Source organism: Marmota monax, unplaced genomic scaffold (genome assembly GCF_021218885.2).
Source record: "Marmota monax isolate L192 unplaced genomic scaffold, Marmota_monax_Labrador192_F-V1.1 WCK01_AAM20220418_F8-fsc00111, whole genome shotgun sequence".
NCBI lineage: Eukaryota > Metazoa > Chordata > Mammalia > Rodentia > Sciuridae > Marmota > Marmota monax.
The window spans coordinates 3,437,916-3,455,160 of record NW_026695067.1 but is presented as its reverse complement, the minus strand read 5'-3'; the positions used below and the strand labels follow the sequence as shown (position 1 = coordinate 3,455,160).

At 58.3% G+C, this 17,245-nt stretch overlaps 1 protein-coding gene across 1 annotated transcript in view; it reads right to left on the bottom strand.

The window, feature by feature from the left end:
* Window positions 1-1,628: 1,628 nt before the first annotated feature.
* Cspg4 (chondroitin sulfate proteoglycan 4) overlaps window positions 1,629-17,245 on the bottom strand; it is a 36,201-nt gene continuing 20,584 nt past the window's right edge. The window contains exons 3-10 of the mRNA XM_046428101.1: window positions 12,942-16,478; window positions 11,345-11,827; window positions 10,836-11,012; window positions 9,183-9,381; window positions 8,956-9,090; window positions 8,665-8,831; window positions 4,623-4,806; window positions 1,629-4,327 (exon numbers count right to left, since the gene is read on the bottom strand). Of these exons, the coding sequence (XP_046284057.1) occupies window positions 2,493-4,327; window positions 4,623-4,806; window positions 8,665-8,831; window positions 8,956-9,090; window positions 9,183-9,381; window positions 10,836-11,012; window positions 11,345-11,827; window positions 12,942-16,478 (6,717 nt within the window). The 3' untranslated portion in view covers window positions 1,629-2,492. The remainder of the gene's footprint in view (window positions 4,328-4,622; window positions 4,807-8,664; window positions 8,832-8,955; window positions 9,091-9,182; window positions 9,382-10,835; window positions 11,013-11,344; window positions 11,828-12,941; window positions 16,479-17,245) is intronic.

Genomic DNA, 17,245 nt, shown 5'->3' with positions numbered 1-17,245 from the left:
CCAGCATTGGTGTGCCGATGAAAGACCCCCTCTCAGGTCCTGGCAGGGCTGCTGGCCAGCCCACTGTCCGGTCCAGGCTGAGAGGAGTGGAGGGTGTCAGCCAGCACCAGCTCCCTGGGGGTGGGGCAAGCCAGGCTGTGTGAATAGAGTGTTCTCTGGAGGAAACTGGAGATGAGGCTAGATCCTGCCTGACAGGTCTGTCACCCCATCTCGGCTTACACTTCCAGGGAAACTGGTTACCATGGGTGGAGGCTGGTCCCAGATATCAAGGCCCTGAGGATCTAGCCCTGAGCTTCAGAGAGGGGCAGGAGAGCATGGGGTGTGGCGTGGAGACACCCTTGGCAGGGTCTCCTTTGCCTGGAGGTGCCGGAAAAACCAGGCTTATAAACCAAGGTAGGGCTGCAAGCTCAGGGTGTGGAGACACTCTGGGGCCACCTCATCTCCAAGCCTACAGGCCTTGGTCACTCTTCTTGGGGCACAGTGCTTTTCAGTGTAGCAAGAAGAGCCTCACTAGGCCTTGGGGGTCTTGCGTACTTTCCTTCTACTTTATTGTGTGGCTCTAGTTAACCCTCTTTCCCTCTCTGAACCTCAGTCACCTCTCAATCCTTTGGAAGGAGGAAGCTTGAGAGTGGAGAACCAGGAAACCGGGTGCTGAGATATGAAGGGCATCAGGGGAGGCTGGTCCAGGGACAGGATGGTGGGGAGGAGAGAGTCTCATCCCTTGCCTTAGTTCCTGGACCAAATGTTATCGATTCTGGGGTACAGGAGGATGTCACTTTGGTTCTCAGATGCAAGTCAGTTTCCAAAGGCTGGCTGGGGCTCTCTACCCCGAACCTAGCTGTACTCAGGCCCCAAGACTTCCGTATTTCTCCCCAGAACTCAGACACCTCTCACGTTTCCCTTCTGATGACTTCAACCTACTCTCAGGGCCAGACATGTCCCCTGGGATCCAGAATCCATTTCTATTGCCCCCAACCCTGTGACACCCTCTAAAGGGCAAGGGCCTGAGGGTGGAGCCTCCTTGGTAACTCACAGAATGGCTCAGAGGTCTCAGGACCCATTTCTAACCAAATGACAGACCAAGTACAGGGACATCTAGCTCTTTTGGGTCTTTGCTGCTTCTTGTACCTTCAAGAAGAAGCACCCTTGGTCCTTCTGTTGGAGGATGGAGGCAGCAGAAGTCTTCCTTTTCAAGTCCACAGGGAGTTGGGAGGAAGCACCTGGGGCAGCCCCCCGCATCCTCGTTCTGTGTGCCATGTTCCTGCCTCAGGGTCCCCAAGGTCCCCCCACCTTCTCCTTTGTTACTCTAAACACAAGTGAATGGGGAGGGACAGGGCTGTGGAGGCCCAAACTCAGGCAAAAAAAAAAAAAATCTAGGACTGGGAGCATTTATTTTGATGTTTTCCTTGAAGCTCCCTGTAAAGGACTTGGCCTATCTCTACCTAATTGGTCCCATCCAAAGACTGGGCCACCAAGAGATATGGAAGGCACCAGCAGGTGGACACTCAGGACCTTGCCTGGCTCTGTTCATCCGCTGGCTGGGCCGGGCCAGATGCCCTGCCCCAGTGGAGTGAAGCCCATGTGGACAAAGGCCCAGTGCACGGTCAGACACAAACAACACACAGCTGTCCAGAGCCTCGGAAGCACCATTTATCCAGGCTCCATGGAGCCAAGTGTCCCCTGGTGTTCAGGGGAACATAGGCACCGCAGTGGCCCTCAGCCCGAGACCCTCCATGCTTCCCAACATGTCTGCTCTAGGACTGCTCACCACAGTGGGGCCCTGGGAATGAACTGGCTTCAGATCCTCCATCCCACACCCCCAGGGACTCCATGGGGCCCAGCCAGCCCAGCACCTGTTAAATAACTCCCTGCAATCCCCTGAAAACAGCCATCCCCAGAGCAACCCACCCACCCTGCACCGGGAATATATTATTCTATCAGTTTCTGTCTCCTATTGTGGAGGGACTCTCAGCTCCAGGGAAAACCATCTCCTTAACACACCAGAGGGGAAGAATTTTCCCATAACCCTGGAGCAGAGACAAAGGGGGCCTGGGTTGGGGTAGAAAAGCCAGGAATCACCCCTGTGTCCTCTCTCTCCCTGGAGCACTTCCTTCTCCTTGCTCTCTTAGCAGCTGGGGCAGGTGTGACTTACCCAACGTCACAGACCCAGGACCCAGAGTCCTGACCCACCCAGGAGGTCACCCTGGTTTTGACAGCCCCAAGCAGCTCCAGGGCAGGGGGCTGACTCCCTGCCTGCTCCTGCTGGGCCCCTGCAGTTCTCTAGCTTCTGAGTAGCTGAGGAAGGTTCCAGCTCTTGACTGCACTCTGTCCAGGACCCTTGGGGCTGTTCACTAGCACCCTCCACCCCTGGCGCCTCCAGGTCTCTCTTGCTCTGGGAATTCTCAGACAGCACCAGGGCACGGAAGCCATGGAGTCTGGGGTGTGGGCAAGCCTGGCCCTGGCCCGAACAGCATCTGGGCCCAGGCCAGGCCTCATACCCAGTATTGGCCATTCCTGAGGGCAGGGTTGGGTGTCCGGCAGAACTGCAGCAGCTCCGGGTCAGGCTGGCCTCCTGGCGGGGACCCCTGTCCAGGCACAGCTGTGAGGGGTATGGCCTGGCCTGGCTCTACCTTGCGAAAAGTCTCTGTGTCCCCGGCCAGGCCATTGCGGGGTTTGGCAGTCAGAATCTGGACGTCATGCTTGCCCGTCTTGTTGCGTTTGCGGAGGTAGAAGAGCAGGGGCAAGATGAGCGCCAGGAGCAGGAGGACCAGGCACACAGGAATGATGATGCTGAACATGTTGGCCTCCAGGAAGCCCAGAAAGCCACCCCTGGCCACAGTGGGCACAGGGCTGGATGCTGCCGGGCCTGGCTCACCCGTGGGAGAGATGCTCTCTGGCTCCCCTGAGTCCGTCTGAGTAGCCTCAGGGACACTGAGCAGGGCCACGCTGTAGGGCCGGGCTGCATTATAAGGCTCGGTAGTAAAGTCCAGGGAGGCCACAGCAGGTGGGACACCCCGTGCCCATAGTTCCAGAGTGAGACTGTCCCCTGCTGGGCCAGGCACCCTACCCTCTGGCCTGCCCACCTCGAGCCCCAGCCTGCCATCCTCCAGGTCCTGCTGAGTGAAGTGCTCCACAAGTGGCCGGCTCCTGGGCTCCGTCCTGGCCCGCGGCACACGGACCACGCGGCCATGCTGGGGTCCCGCCAGAAGCCTGAAGCGGGGCACGCTGCCCGTGCGATTGGCCAGCTCGCCGGCATCCAGCACGGTGGAGTCCAGGCGTAGGGTGGCACCCTGGGGCCATGGCCCACCTGCCCACACGTGCAGCAGAGCCCGCACAGTGACATTCACTGTGGCTGATGCATTGACGCCCCTGGCCAGCGCCAGGACCTTGAAGTGGTCGTGAGAGGAGGAGAAGTTGGTGAAGGCAAAGACCACCTCGCCCTGGTCCACTTGGAGCTGGCTGAAGGCTGAGGCAGGCTGCCCGCCCACCAGGAGGTGCCCGTACTGCGGCCCCTGGGTGAGGCGGTAGGCCACGTCGGGCTCCTCCCGATCCGAAACCACCTGGAGCTGCTGCCGGCTCAGGGGGGAGCGCCCCAGGGCTTGGGGCACCTCCAGGGGGGCTCGCGGCTGCACCTGGATGGCAGAAGGCAAGACGTCCACAGCCAGGGTCATGGGCAGAGGCGGGCTGGCCCCATCAGACATGCTCAGCTGGAAGACTCCCGCCACGCTGCTCCCATTGGCCACAAAGGCCAGTCGCCCCGCATCCACGTCGGCCTGTGTGAAGCGGGTCGTGGGCCCCGGGCTGCCCCCCAGCAGACTCAGGAAGCCATTGTGGGGTGCCCTCTGCACCTCATACTCGATCTCCCCAGGAGCTGAGTCTGGGTCCACCACACTCAGCTGGGCTCGGGAGACCAGGGCGCGAGAGCCCCTTGTGAGCCTCAGCGGCGTGGAGGCCTGCGGCTGCGGAGGCCTCTCGTTCACATCCCGCACGGTGATGCTGAAGGCCTCTGAGGTTTGGGGTCCCACTACGGAGGCCCCAGCTGGCCCCTGGAGATGAGCACGGAAGCGGAAGCCATCCTGCTGGGTGCCCCCACCACCGTGGGCATACACCAGCTGTCCCGCAGCCACCTCGGACTGCAGGAAGTGGGGCCTCCCGGCGTGGAGGGGCTCCTCAGACACCAACAGCTGGCCCCGGGTGGGGAACTGGGTGACCTGGAACAGCACGTCATACTCGGGGCGCTGGGATGCTGGGACACTGGCCAGGAGGTTGGAGGCATCAAGAGCAGCAACGGTGATCTTGGCCCGCTGGCCCTCAGAGACCCAGAGACCTGGGGGCGGGACACAGGCTGTAAAGGTCCAGTCCACTGAGGGAAGAGCCCAGATGGCTAGAAGGGGGACTCCAGGGCAAGGTTGTGCCTTCCTTCAGACCAGGTACCCCAGAATTGGGCTGGGGGCCCTGGGGGGACAAGGATTCTATCCCCCCATCACAAAGCCCCCAACCCAGCCTTCCTATAACTTCCCAGATCTCGGGGAGCTGTAATAGGAGCTGCTGACCAGTCCTGTAGCCCTCCTCGTGGGGCCTCTCCCTTCAGCCCCAACCTTGCCAGGGCATCAGCTTCTCACCTTTGTTTCTCCAGAGGCAGGTGAGACGCTGAGGACAGGTGGCCTCAAAAGAGATAGTCACAGCGAGGGTGGCAGCCATGTCAGGAGCAGGGGGCGAGGACAGCAGGAGCTCTATGGCATCATGGGCTTCCCAGAAGGGCTCAGGGGACATCTCGTGCTCATATAGGACATTCCCAGCATATACCTGAAGGAGACACCGTTGTTGGGGGTTACAGGCTGGCACCGGCACTGGGCACTCCTGTTTCCCCAATACTCCAGTGCCCAGCCTCACTCTGTGCTCTCCCAGCTGTGCCCAGGCCTGTGTGCGTGTATACTCTGCTCTCTGCCTCACCAGCCCAGGGGTCGCCATTAGGCAGTTGGGTGGCAGCAAAGGGCTGGGCTCAGCTGCCTGGGTTCCTATCCCAGTTCCACCAGCTGTGCCAATCCCCAGCTCTCAGTCTCTGGGGAATGCCATCATCTAACTGTGCTCCCATCGACTGCAAGTCCTTGTGATCCACCAGGTCCCTTCCTCTCTGACTTACTAAACACACCACTTCTATAATCTCCCTTCTTTCTCCAATTGGATCAGTGCCCCCCCCCCCCACCATGATCAGTCGCTCCACTCAGGCTTGTGATCCGAAACTTGTTTTTGCCAAGGGCACCAGGGGGCTCAGGGGTGTCAGACCCAGGGGCAGGGTCTCCGGCCTCACGGACCTGCTTGGCATCATTGACCAATGGAGCAGTCCTTCTCCAAGATAGCTGTTGATTTCTGGGACATTCTACCCTCTGGGTTCTCCTCCTAGCTCACAGACTATTGATGGTTTCTTTACTTCTCTCCAGCGTCTTATGGAGAGGCCTTTGACTGTCCTGCTAGACTCCCTGGTGCTTTCAAGCAGATGCAGGGCCTCAGACAGCAGCTCTGCTAAAGACCCCTGATCCATATCTCTAGTCCAGAATGCTCTTGCCTGAACCTGAGACCTGAGAAAGATTTCTTTCTTTCTTTCTTTTTTTGGTAGTGGGGAATGAACTCAGGAGTGCTTTAACCACTAAGCCACATCCCCAGCCCTTTTTGTTTTTTGAGACAGGGTCTCACTGAGTTGCTTAGGGCCTTGCTAAGTTGCTGAGGCTGGCTTTGAACTTGTGATCCTCCTGCTTCAGCCTCCCAAGCTGCTGGGATTACAGGCGTGACCCACCACACCTGGCTCCAGACTTAGATTTCTACCCAAGTCCTCAGCAGTACCATGTGGATGTCCAATGGACATCTCAAGCTTCACAGATCATTTGGACTCCTGCTCTGCCCTGCCTCCCAGTCTCCCACCACAGATGATGGCAGCTCAACTCATCAGTGTCTCAGTAAGAACCACAGAAGTCCTCTGTGGCTGTTCTTCACCACCACATCTCCTGCCTGGATTGTAGCAATAACTTCCAGGCTTGGTTGCTGGCCCGCGCCCTCTACAGTTTGTTCTTTATATGGAAACAAAGTGAGACTAAAAAAGTCAAGGTTAAGATCTTTTTTTTTTTTTTCTCTTCTGAGTCAAGTTCTTGCTATGTTGCCCAGGCTGGTCTCCAACTCTTGGGCTCAAGTGATTCTCCTGCCTCAGCCTCCTGAGCAGCTGGGACTACAGCATATACCATTGTCCCCAGCTTATTAGGTCACTCTTTTGCTCAAATTCTATAATGGCTCACCATTTGAACACAAAGGCCCCATAATAACCCTGTTGCTTCTGTGACTTCAACCCCCTCCAACAATCGCTGCGATTACAGGCATGTGCCACGGCACCAGCTCTGAATAGAAACTTAGTGTGCAGAGACTCCAGGCACAGCGGGGACTGGGGTGGGCTGGGAACAAACTGGTCTAAATGGGGAGGAGATCTTGTGCTAAGGGAGGCGCTGATCCTCAGGAGTTTGCTACAAGAGAGAACACAGGCCTTTTAAGAAATGGATAATCAGGGTTTTGGGAACACCATGATTTATATGCTGATGGTTAACTTAAAAATATAAATTCAAAGTGTGCCCAAATAAAACACATCTGTGGCTCAGATGTAGATTGCAAAGAATGAAAGACTCCCAGGCTGATGAACAGGCTGCCAGGGAATGGAGACCCCCAAGCAGTGGGTGTAGGAGGCTGGATGCCTGTATTCCAGAACTCCTGTGGGTAGGAGGTGTCTGGAGGGGAGTCAGGTAAACCCAGGCCAGGGAGGAGGGATCCCTGGGTTGCGGGAAACAAGCACTGTCCTCTGGTGAAAGGAAGATCAGCAGTCAGAAGGCAGTGCTGGTTTTGTCTCTTACTAGCCACATGCTCTCACCTGACCTCCATGAGCCTCAGTTTCCTTATCTGCAAAGTGGGGACACCTGATCCCTGCCCTGCCTAGCTCAGAGCAATGTAGGACAGCGGTGCTATTAAAACACTGCCAGTCTGGTCCTGCCCTGCCCCCTACCCCTAGTGGAGGAAGGTGTCTCTGCCACATAGCCTTTTCCCAGCCTCCCTGGGTGACACTGCCAGCCTGGGCCCCTGGTGGCCATTCAGTCTAGCTCTTCACTTTTCTGGGGTATGAGGGAAGTTAATGTGGGGACTGTAGAGCTGGGGAGGGGTACATACAGCCTCATCCTGTGCCTTCTCCCTTCCTGAATATTCAATGTCACGGCTCCTAGAGAATTGGGGTACTCAGCTGCTGTAGCCACTGGCCTGCTGGGTATTTTGCTGTGGGAGGGGGCAGGCAAGGGGCCCTCGTAGGAGCTGGGGTTCCAGGAGAACAGGAAACCCAGCTTTACAGCATTGATGCGATAGACCTAAGAGCTCTCCCTCCACCTTGGTCAAAGCCATCCCCTTCCCTGTCTGCGCTACTTGCTGAGGCAGGGACTGGCTTGTCACGTGCTGAGTTCCACTTAATGTGGTGCTTCTCAGAAGAGACTGGGCACCCTGGTGGGGTGGGAAGGAATGATTAGGGCTTAGGAGGTCTCTGGGAGGAGAGGAGAGGGAGTTGGAAAGGGACCTAGAGGTGGGGGTCTACTGTTTTAGAGGGAAGGCAGGACCCCTGGGAGGTCCTTGAAGCAGTACCAGTCCTGAGCACCCCAAGACTGCCCCTACTCAGGACTAACTGGGATCCTGTGCTGGGCCTGGACACCAACACAGCCTCTGGGCAGGAGCATCAGGGGCACTGGCAGCTCAGCAGAGCCCGTGTTCTTCTCTGCCTTTGGGGAAAGACAAGGCTGTCAGGAAACTCACAGCACCTCTATCTACAGAGGCAGTGATGGCGGCTGGCCCCACAGATGCAGTTAGCAGAGAGCCCTGCAATCCCAGCAGCCTAACAGCCTGCCTTTACCTGTGACTGAGAGTTCTAATTCTGACTGGTGGCCCTGGTATGCCCAGGGACAGCTATACTCTGAAGCTGCTCTGATGGGTGGCAGTGACTTCACTCCCAGCCTGGCCTACTCAGCTGCCTGTCTACCGAGCTGTTCCCACAGCCCACTCTGCTCCTTGCGGGCACCTGACTCAAGCCCCAGGCTCACTCCTCTGCCCTCAGCCTAACTTCATCTCAAGCTCTATCCCCTGAACCAAGCACCGCCCCCTCACCAGCTACTGGGCTGCCTCTGCTGCCTTCTCCCCTGCATCTTTCCAAGCCTCTAGGATCTAGTTGCAGCTTCCCCGGATACTGGGCCCCAGGACCTTATCCTTGCTTTGGGACCCTGCAGCCCTGACCTTCTGTATCCTTGTCCTGCTCCCTTGGACCACTAAACCCCACCTGCTCCACCTGCCTGGCAGTTCCTGGAGTGCAGGCCCTAGGGAGGGGGGTGGTCTGCTGCTAATGATGCTGGAGCTGGTACCTGTGTTCATGTGGAAGTCTTTTTTTTTTTTTTTAATATTTTTTTAGTTGTTGTTGGACACATGCCTTTATTTATTTATTTTTATGTGGTGCTGATGATTGAACCTAGCGCCTTGCATGTGCTAAGTGAGTGCTCTACCGCTGAGCTACAACCTCAGCCCCATGTGGAAGTCTTTAGGCCCTGCAGGTCACCTGAGTTTGGATGGAGATCTGCAGTGGCTGCAGAGTTGGGCCCTTACCTCAGCCTGAGTGAAGTTCACCAGGGCCTCCCCAGCACTGCCCTGCTGGACGTGGAATAGCCGGCCAAGCTGGGGCCCCCGCAGCACTCGGTAGAACAGGTGGTGGGGGTCCGTGCCTGCGCTGGAGCTGGCTCTCAGGCTCTGGCTGCTGAGAGGCTGGACAGACTCTGTGAGAGGCAAAAAGGGCTGGTCAGCCTTTGCCCAGGAGCCAAGACAAACCCTGCAGCCGCCAGAGGCCACATGGTCCTGGTGGCTGTCCTCAGCTTTGCCCCAGCTACTCAGCAGACCCACCTGGGCAGACAGTCAGTGTCCGGCTGCCCTCCAGCGACAGCAGCACTTGCTTCTGGGCTGCCACGCGGAAGAAGTGTCCGGAGGAAGTGTGCTCCCCATCAGAGAGGTCAAAGCGGAAGCCTCCATCCAGGGCTCCTGAGGACAGGGGTGGAGCTGAATCCCACTGGCCCAAGACGGGTCCCTACCCTCAGGACATCCCCACTGGCTGCAGAAACCCAAGCACTCACCTCTATGCGAGAACAGTACGAGCCCGCTGTCCAGCTGGGCCTGTGTGAAGTGGTGGACCTCGGTGCCTGGCACCATGCGCAGCACTACACGCCCGTTGCTGGGCTGCTCAATGGTGTAGACCAGGTCCTCGGGTCCCGAGTCGCCGTCTGTGCTCCGAAGGGCCTCAGTAGGTATGGGCACAGTGGCCCCCTCCCACATCTGGGGACATAGGCCTGTGAAGGTTCCATCCCTGCCAAGCTTACCCACCCCCGTTCTCCTGCCCTGGGGCCACCATCTGAGGGGTGGGGTCTTGCCCCTAGGTCGGGTTACATGTCCTTCTGGGTCAATCACTCATGGGCAGTGTTGAGAGGGACCCCCATTCCCAGAAACAACGGTCTTTTGGCATTCCTGGGCTCCTCCCTCCTACAGCCCTAGGAAGAGGAGGCTCCAGCCCTGGGCTGGGGACACAAACATGGGTGGATGGCACCACCTGGTGGCCAAACTGCCACACAGCATTCCTGGCCGGTGATTGCCCAGGCAGCCTTTAGTCTGAGTCATACTGGTTTCCCCGCCCCCCAGCTGCCCCCCAAGGTATATCCTGAACCACAAAGGACTCTGTGCCCTATGTCAGAGACAGCCCAGCCCTTTTCTGGAAATTATTTAGTACTTGGAGTTGAACCGAGGGCCTTGCACATGTGAGGCAAGTGCGCTACCACTGAGCTACCTCCGTAACCCTTTTTTATTTTGAGCCAGGCATGGTGGCACATGCCTGTAATCCCAATGACTGGGGAGGCTGAGGCAGCAGGAGGATTGCAAGCTGGAGGCTAACCTCAACAACTTACCAAGACTCTCAAAATAAAGAATAAAAAGGGCTGGAGATGTGGCTCAGTGGTAAAGCACCCCTGGGTTCAATCCCTGGTACAAAGAAAAAAAAAAAAGGTGGGGACATGGTTTAAAATTTATTTTGAGATATGGCCTTGCTAAGGTGCCCGGCCTGGCCTTGAACTTTCTATCTTTGCACCTCAGTCTCCTGAGTCAACAGAATTACAGGCATGAGCCACTGCTCCTGCTTGGAACCTTATAGAGCTCCTACTGACGGGGGTTGTCTTCACCCCGGAAGCTGGCAATCAAAGCCCTGCCTATCCCGTGTTGTGCCATGTGGGCTGGGCCAAGCTGCAGCCTTTCTGTTCCGCAAGTAACATCTATCCTGTCCGGGCCTCAATCTTCACCTCTGCAGAGTGGGGGTGCCACTGCTCTGCAGTGGCATAAGGGTCGGGAGAGCCCAGCTATGGCCTCTGCTTGTGGAGGATGGAGGTGGAGGCTTAACTTCTCCCCACCTCAGGACCACCCTTAAGGACTTGTAAGAAATTCTGTCAGGTGTTTTGTTTTAGGAAAAGCCTTCTGCTACAAGTGAGTCCAGGAGCTAGCAGGGCCAGTGTAGCCATTCACGAGGCTACTGGCTGCACTTGAAAGCATTCAACAACGAAAGCTCACTCCTGTGTTCTATCCTCGGCACGGTATCCCATCTCGTCTTCCAACAACCTACTAAGGCATGTGCCACTTTGCAGAGGAGGAAACTGAGACTTGGAGGGGGTGTACTATATGCAGGGAAGTAGGGGACCCTGGCCTCTTCATAGGAGCAGAGATAGGGGTGGTCCCAGGGATGCTCCCACCTGCAGGCCTGTGTTTGTGATGAGGACAGGGGGCTGGTCATTAACTGGCAGGATGGTGATGGCGAAGGTCACGGGATGACTCTGGCGGTCCACCTCAGAAGCATTTGCCACCAGGACAAAGCTGTCTGTCAGCGTCTCACTCCCGTCGTGCACATAGCGGATCATCTGCTCCTCCACCTACAGGCAGGCGCAGGGCTGGCGGTCAGGCCCCAGCAGGACTGGGACTTACAGGGGGTCTTAGGCCCAGCACCCTCGTGTCCTGCTTTTGGGTGTAGGAGGAGACCGCCTCTTCAGAGCTTTAGCTTCCATAGGGGGAAGGCAGGAAGAATAATTTCTACGTCCCGGAGGGATTGAGGGGAAAGTGAGATATAAAACAAGGTGGTCCCTAAAGTCTGTGGCTCCCCATCTCTTCTCGGTACCTACCCCTAGACTGGGAATTTCTGGGGCTCCTCACTCTGTGCCCAGGGGTGGGCAACCGCACAGCCCCTGGGTCTCCCGGATAGCTGTACCTCTTTCCAGGAGAAGGTGCTGAGGGTCCCATCTTGAGCTTGCTCCTCCCTCTGCAGGGCCCCGTGCTGGGGCGGCTCCAGGACCTGCAGGTTGAGGCTTGGCAGAGTGGGGAAGTAAGGCCCAGTGACACGGAGCAGCGGAGGGGCCAGGGTGCGGGTACCACCCTCGGGGACACTGAAGTTCTGCGCCTCCAGGGGGATGGCAGTGGGCAGCACCTCCAGCTCCATAAGGATGCCCTCGAGGGGAGCACCCAGGCCTGAGGTCACGTCCAGGGAGAAGGTATCACGCCAGGCCTCAGGGCGGGAGTGTAGGTACAGGACGAGGCCCGCATCCACGGCCTCCTGAGGGAAGCTGTGCACGGGGTCCAACCTGGGTGGCTCATCCACTGAGGCACCATGTGACACCATCACCAGGTAGCCAGCACTTGGGGGGCTCTTCACTGAGAACACGATGTCTGCTGGCGGTACTGCCTCCTGGGCTGCCTGGTCAACAGAAGGCAGTGGGGACTCACAGCAGGCCACAGAGGGGCCGTCTCTCTCTTTCACACACACACACATTCTCTCTCTCTCTCTCTCTCTCTCTCTCTCTCTCTCTCTCTCACACACACACACACACACACACACACACGCAGGGTTGTACTCAGACTCTGCTAAGGTGATTCCTGGTTTGCCTGGAGCCTTCTGTCCCCCACCCTGCTGTTACAATCTCTGGCCACCAGAGGGCGCCCAGTCCTTCCTAGAGGCTCAGGCTCCCACACTCCAGATCCCAGAGAGTCTGGAGGGGGACCTGCCCAAAAGCTGTGGGGTGCTCCCTCATCTGAAGAAATGGAGCCACAAAAAACAAGGCTAAACACTACCACCAAATGCACATTTCTGATCCTGTGCCTCTGCTTAGAATATCATCACTTTCCCCTGCTATTGACACCCTGTATTCTTCAAAGCCTGGTTCAAATGCAGCCTTCTCTAGTGGGGGGACATCCTGACGCCAGATGTGTTTAGTCAGTCTCTCCAAAACTCCAGACACTCAGAACCAGAAGGGCTTCAGAATCTGGCAGTGTAGGAGAATACAGCCAAGAGAGGGCAAGGGCCTGGCCCGAGATCACACAGCAAGTCAATGAGCCTGCCAGACAGCCTGTGGTTGCGCTGCGAGGTTCCTGGGTGGTGAGAAGCCCTTCACCGATTGTCACAGTCCTGGAAAAGGAACTGAGAGTGCAGGAACTTGAGAGACACTGAAGCCTGTTTCCACGTCCAGCAACTCTCAAATCTCTGTGCCCATGATAACCTCCCTGGGAACTTACTAGAATGCAGACTCTTGGGCTCCACTTCAAAGATTCTGAGCGTCTATCTATAGCCCAGGAGTCTGCATGGCTAGCCACAGCAGGCGCACACGTGTGTATATCTGAAGGCACATACAACTCATGGGCAGATGTGTGTCCCACAAGTTCCCCAGAACCTGTGGGCCACAACACGTACACATCGAGGCAAGGGCACACTCACCCCAGAAGCCAGCACTCACATCCCCAGCACACAAGCATGCTCGGCAGGAGGCCGCAATGGAGGCCCCACCTGGCCCAGCCTGGTCCACCCAGCTCCTTACCTCCAGTTGGTCCCTTCTGATCTCAGCTGCTTCCCCCTGGAAGACGTAGATCTTTTTGTGCTGAACCAGTTGCAGTGGGGCCACTGGGCCCTCCAGAGCAATGGTCACCTGTAGGGTGGCATCTGTGTGCACTGGCCCTGCTTCCACAGAGAGGGATAGGGTGTCACGGGGGCTGAGGCTGCCATTGTGGCTGTAGAGAATGGCCCCATCCAGCAAATCCTGATGGGAGAAGCTGGTGGTTGGCTGGCCAGCCCGGAGCAGCTGCCCCCAGCGAGGGCCAGCTGTGACGTGATAATGGACCTCATCCCCACTGCGGATGTCCAGGTTGGTGTCCAGATGGAGCACTGCGGTATCGATGGTGCCCTGGCCTCCTTGAGGGACCACGAGGCTGGAGCCATTGGCCACACGGAGGTAGGGTGCGGAGGCCTGCACCTCGAGCATTGCGGTGGCCTGGTGCTGCCCATCGGACACCTGCAGCTGCAGCCAGCCATGGTCAGCCCCTGAGTGCACAAACAGGACCTGCCTCTTCCTGAGGTCCTCCTGTGTGAAGCGGTAAATGGGCCGGCTTGGCTCATCCACAGCCACGATGCTGCCAAAGAGGAGGTCCTTGCGGGTCAGCACCAGCTGAGCATCAGTGAAGCCCGAGTCGGCGTCGCTGAAGGCCACGTCGTCCGTCGTCAAAAGCCGCTGTCCACCTCGGGCCACGTGAAAGACACGGCTGATGGTTTGCACAGGGGCGTGGTCATTCACAGGCTGGATGGCCACTCGGAAGACACCCCGAACCTCCTCCCAGGCCATGTCACCGCTGCCCTCGCCCTGGCGGGTGGCCACAAATGGGATATCATCTTCTGTGGTCTCGGAGTCATCATGCTGGTAGACCAGCCGGCCACGCAGCAGGTCTTCGTTGGTGAAGGATGTTACCATGGTGGCCTGTTCCTGTGGCCCCCGCCAAGCCAACCTTCCGTGGCGGGGTCGCTCCATGACCTCATAGAGGTAGCTGGCACTGTTGAGACTCTTGACAAAGAGGTGGTCAGCAGACAGGACACCCTCACCACCCTCGGGCACTGAGAGGAGGACGTTGGTGAGCACCGGAGCATCTGGGTCACCACCAATGTGGATAGGGAAAGTATAGAGCGGGGAGAAGTGTGGAGGGGTCATGACCCTGAAGCGGAAGGAGTCCTCGACGGCCTCTGAGGCCCGTGCTGTGGCCCCATAGGTCACCCGCCCAGCCTGCAGGTCATCCTGGCTGAAACTCTCGCCATCTGCCAGCCTCCTGCCCTGTAGCTGAAGGTTGCCTTTCCTGGGGGCCTGAGTCACCTCGTAGTGGAAGGACCGGGGCCCCGGGCCTGCCTCCTCCACGGCAGCCTCCAGGTGGGCTGTGGTGAGGACCTCCTGCTGGGTGTTCTGGGTGTGCAGCGGCTCTAGCCGCACCATCCACACCGTGGCTCTCTGGATGCTCACTGGGAAGGTCAGATTGCTCAGAGTCTCCTGGCCCACCTGCACCTCCAGGGCCAGGTTCTCCACGGTGTCCTCAGAGTGGTGCTGGGGATCGGTGCTCAGGTACCTCACCCGGCCCTGCTCCACGTCGCGCTGGTGGAACGCCTGCGTGGCCCACCACTCTGCGCCCTCCGCCCCCCCTGCCCCCTGCTTCTGCAGCTCCCCGAAATGCAGGGTGCCCATGACTCGGAACAGCACACTCACATCCTGCCCCACAGCGTTGGTCTCCACCGAGAGGTTGGCGGGCAAGATGGGGGTGGCAGAGCCCTGGGCCAGGCGCAGCCCCGTGCTGTGACGGATCCGGATGGCTGGCCGGACAGCCACTACCTTCAGTGTGGCTGGGGGGCTAGCCTGCAGCCCATCACTGACACGGAACGTCAGGTCCTGTGCGGGGCCATCGCGGTGGATGTACACGATGCTACCGGCCTCTAGCTCCGGGCAGGAGAACTCCGTGGCCGGCTCCCCAGGCTGGTCTCGGGGCTCCACAGGGAGGCGGGTGGAAGCACCTAGGAGCTGGAAGGTGAGGCCCTCGCAGGCAGAGTCGGGGTCATAAGCCTGGAAAATCTCGGGCCCCAGAGGCTTCTGTGTGTGTTCCAGGATCACCATGAGATTCCCGTGCGGGAAGATGATTCGGGGTGGGTCATTGACAGGGTTGATCTGGATGGGCAGGAGGTAAGTTTGACCCCTCCGTAAGCAAGAGGGCACAGGTGCCCGAGCTGTCACTGACACCTCCAGCACCAGCTGGTCGGAGGTGTCCTCAGAGCCGTCGTGAACGAAGCGGGCCTTGCGGTTCACCACGTCCAGCAGAGTGAACATCTTCCGGGCCTGGGCACCAGGGATGTCCAGCTCCAGCTCGCCATGGCGTGCCCCCCGGCTCACACTGAACAGCACCTGGGATTTACGGAGCTCAGCTTCAGTCAGGTCCAGTGTGGGCTGCACGTGCCGCCACTCAAGCCAGGCCGTGCCACCCTCGGCCACCACAAGTGGGCTGATGGTCAGCAGTTGGGTAAAGTTGGCAAAGACAGGAGGCAGTCCGGGTTCGGGGATGCATGGCTCAGGCAGCTCCATGGCTGGCCAAGCCTCAGGTGCCACGGTGGAGAAAGCCTCGTAGGGGCCGTAGCCGTCCTCCTCGTACTCGTCTCCCTCCAGCCTGCAGCCGGCCGTCATGCCGCGAGTGAGCAGAGCTTCCCGCAGCCCCTGCCTCTGGCCATTGACGCTGAGGTCCTCCATGCAGCCCAGCAGGGAGGCGTTGGCAGCCCCCGGGGCCAGGCTCAGGCGGTGTTCCTGGAGGTGACGGGAGGCCTCTGTGTCCAGTCCCCCCAGGAGGAGACTGCCACGTGGCTCCAGGTAGCTGAGAACCCCACGGTTGGACGTACGTGTGGGGTACTGGTCCACAGAGATTTCCAGCCGGTGAGCATCCATGTGGATGCTGACCTCATGGGGCTGTCCGTCGGCCACAGGCACGCTGTTGTGAAGCAGCACGGTGCCCTGGCCCTTCTCAACCACAGCCCGCAGGTGGCCCTCGAATATGTCTACATAGATGAAGTCCCCCTGCCGGCCCCCTGCCTGGAAGGCCAAGGGTGCCTGCTGGCTCTGGGTGGTGAGCGTAAACTCCAGCGTGCCTTCGTCCTGAGTGCTCCAGGCAGGGAAGGCAGCCAGTGAGTGGGGCCCAGAGAAGCCCAGGGCCACATCATTGCCAGCAGAGAACTCCTCAGCACAGCCGTCAGGAACATCAGGGGTCAGTGGCCTGAGGAGGCTACGGCCATTGAGGGTGGCTGCATGGAGGCAGCCCCTCAGGGGTCGGCTGGTTCCTCTCAGGTAAGGCAGGCTGAGGCTCCCACAGCCCCCCACAAAGAGCCCATAGGGGACCTCCAGGGGGGCTCCCTGGACTGGGGCGGAGGTGTTCAGAAGCCCATCGACAGAGAGCAGGGCCCAGCTGTCTGAAATGGTGAGCACCACAGTGTGGGGGGCTGAGTCGCTGAGCAGCATCTCCCCCGGTGTCTGCAGCCTCAGCTCCTCGTGGCCCAGGACGAGTCTGACCTGAGGAGAGACAGGGAGATCAGGGCACCCTGAATCCACCCTTCCCCTACAAAAGCATAGTGTGTCCCTCACACTTGGGGTTCCCTGAAAAAGGGGTCCTAGGACAAGGGCCCTTGTTGCCTTCTTGCCATTTCTTTACTCATCTCCAGAAAACTCAGCAAAAGGAACTCAGCCAGGTCTGGAGAGACTCAGGGACCCTGATGTGAATCTGATCCTGCTCACAGGGGACTGCTGCAGAGCAAGATGTTCTCCCAAAGATTCGATTCATATCTTTATTCTTCTTCCTCTTTCCTTGGGTGAGAGGTGCCAGAAGAATCACCATGGGTTCTAGAAAATTCTACCTCCAAAAAAATGAGCACTTGGAAATTGTCTGAAAGACCCCATAAGGAAGGCAAAGTCATTGAAGGCCATTGGGGTGACTAAAGGCGGCTGGGCTCACTGTTCAGGGATGGGAACTCAATCAGTGTTTTGATAGTTTAGTAAAGAAAATCTCCCTGACTTGGGGGGACGGGGACTCCGTGTATGTGGGGGTCTTCCATAACATCAACACCAGAACTGGCTGTATTGATACTTCCACAACCAGACAGTAGAATGGGTGGTGGTAGAGCATGGGACCTTGGGAGTCCCAGTATGGAGCACCCTCTACAGGGTGGCCACCACCATCATTCCTGCAGGGCAGAACTGCATCAGCACCAGACCGCACCAGGCCAGGGTTCCACAGTGACACCTTGTGGCAGTGAGAAGCAATGGCGTCAGCAGACTGATCA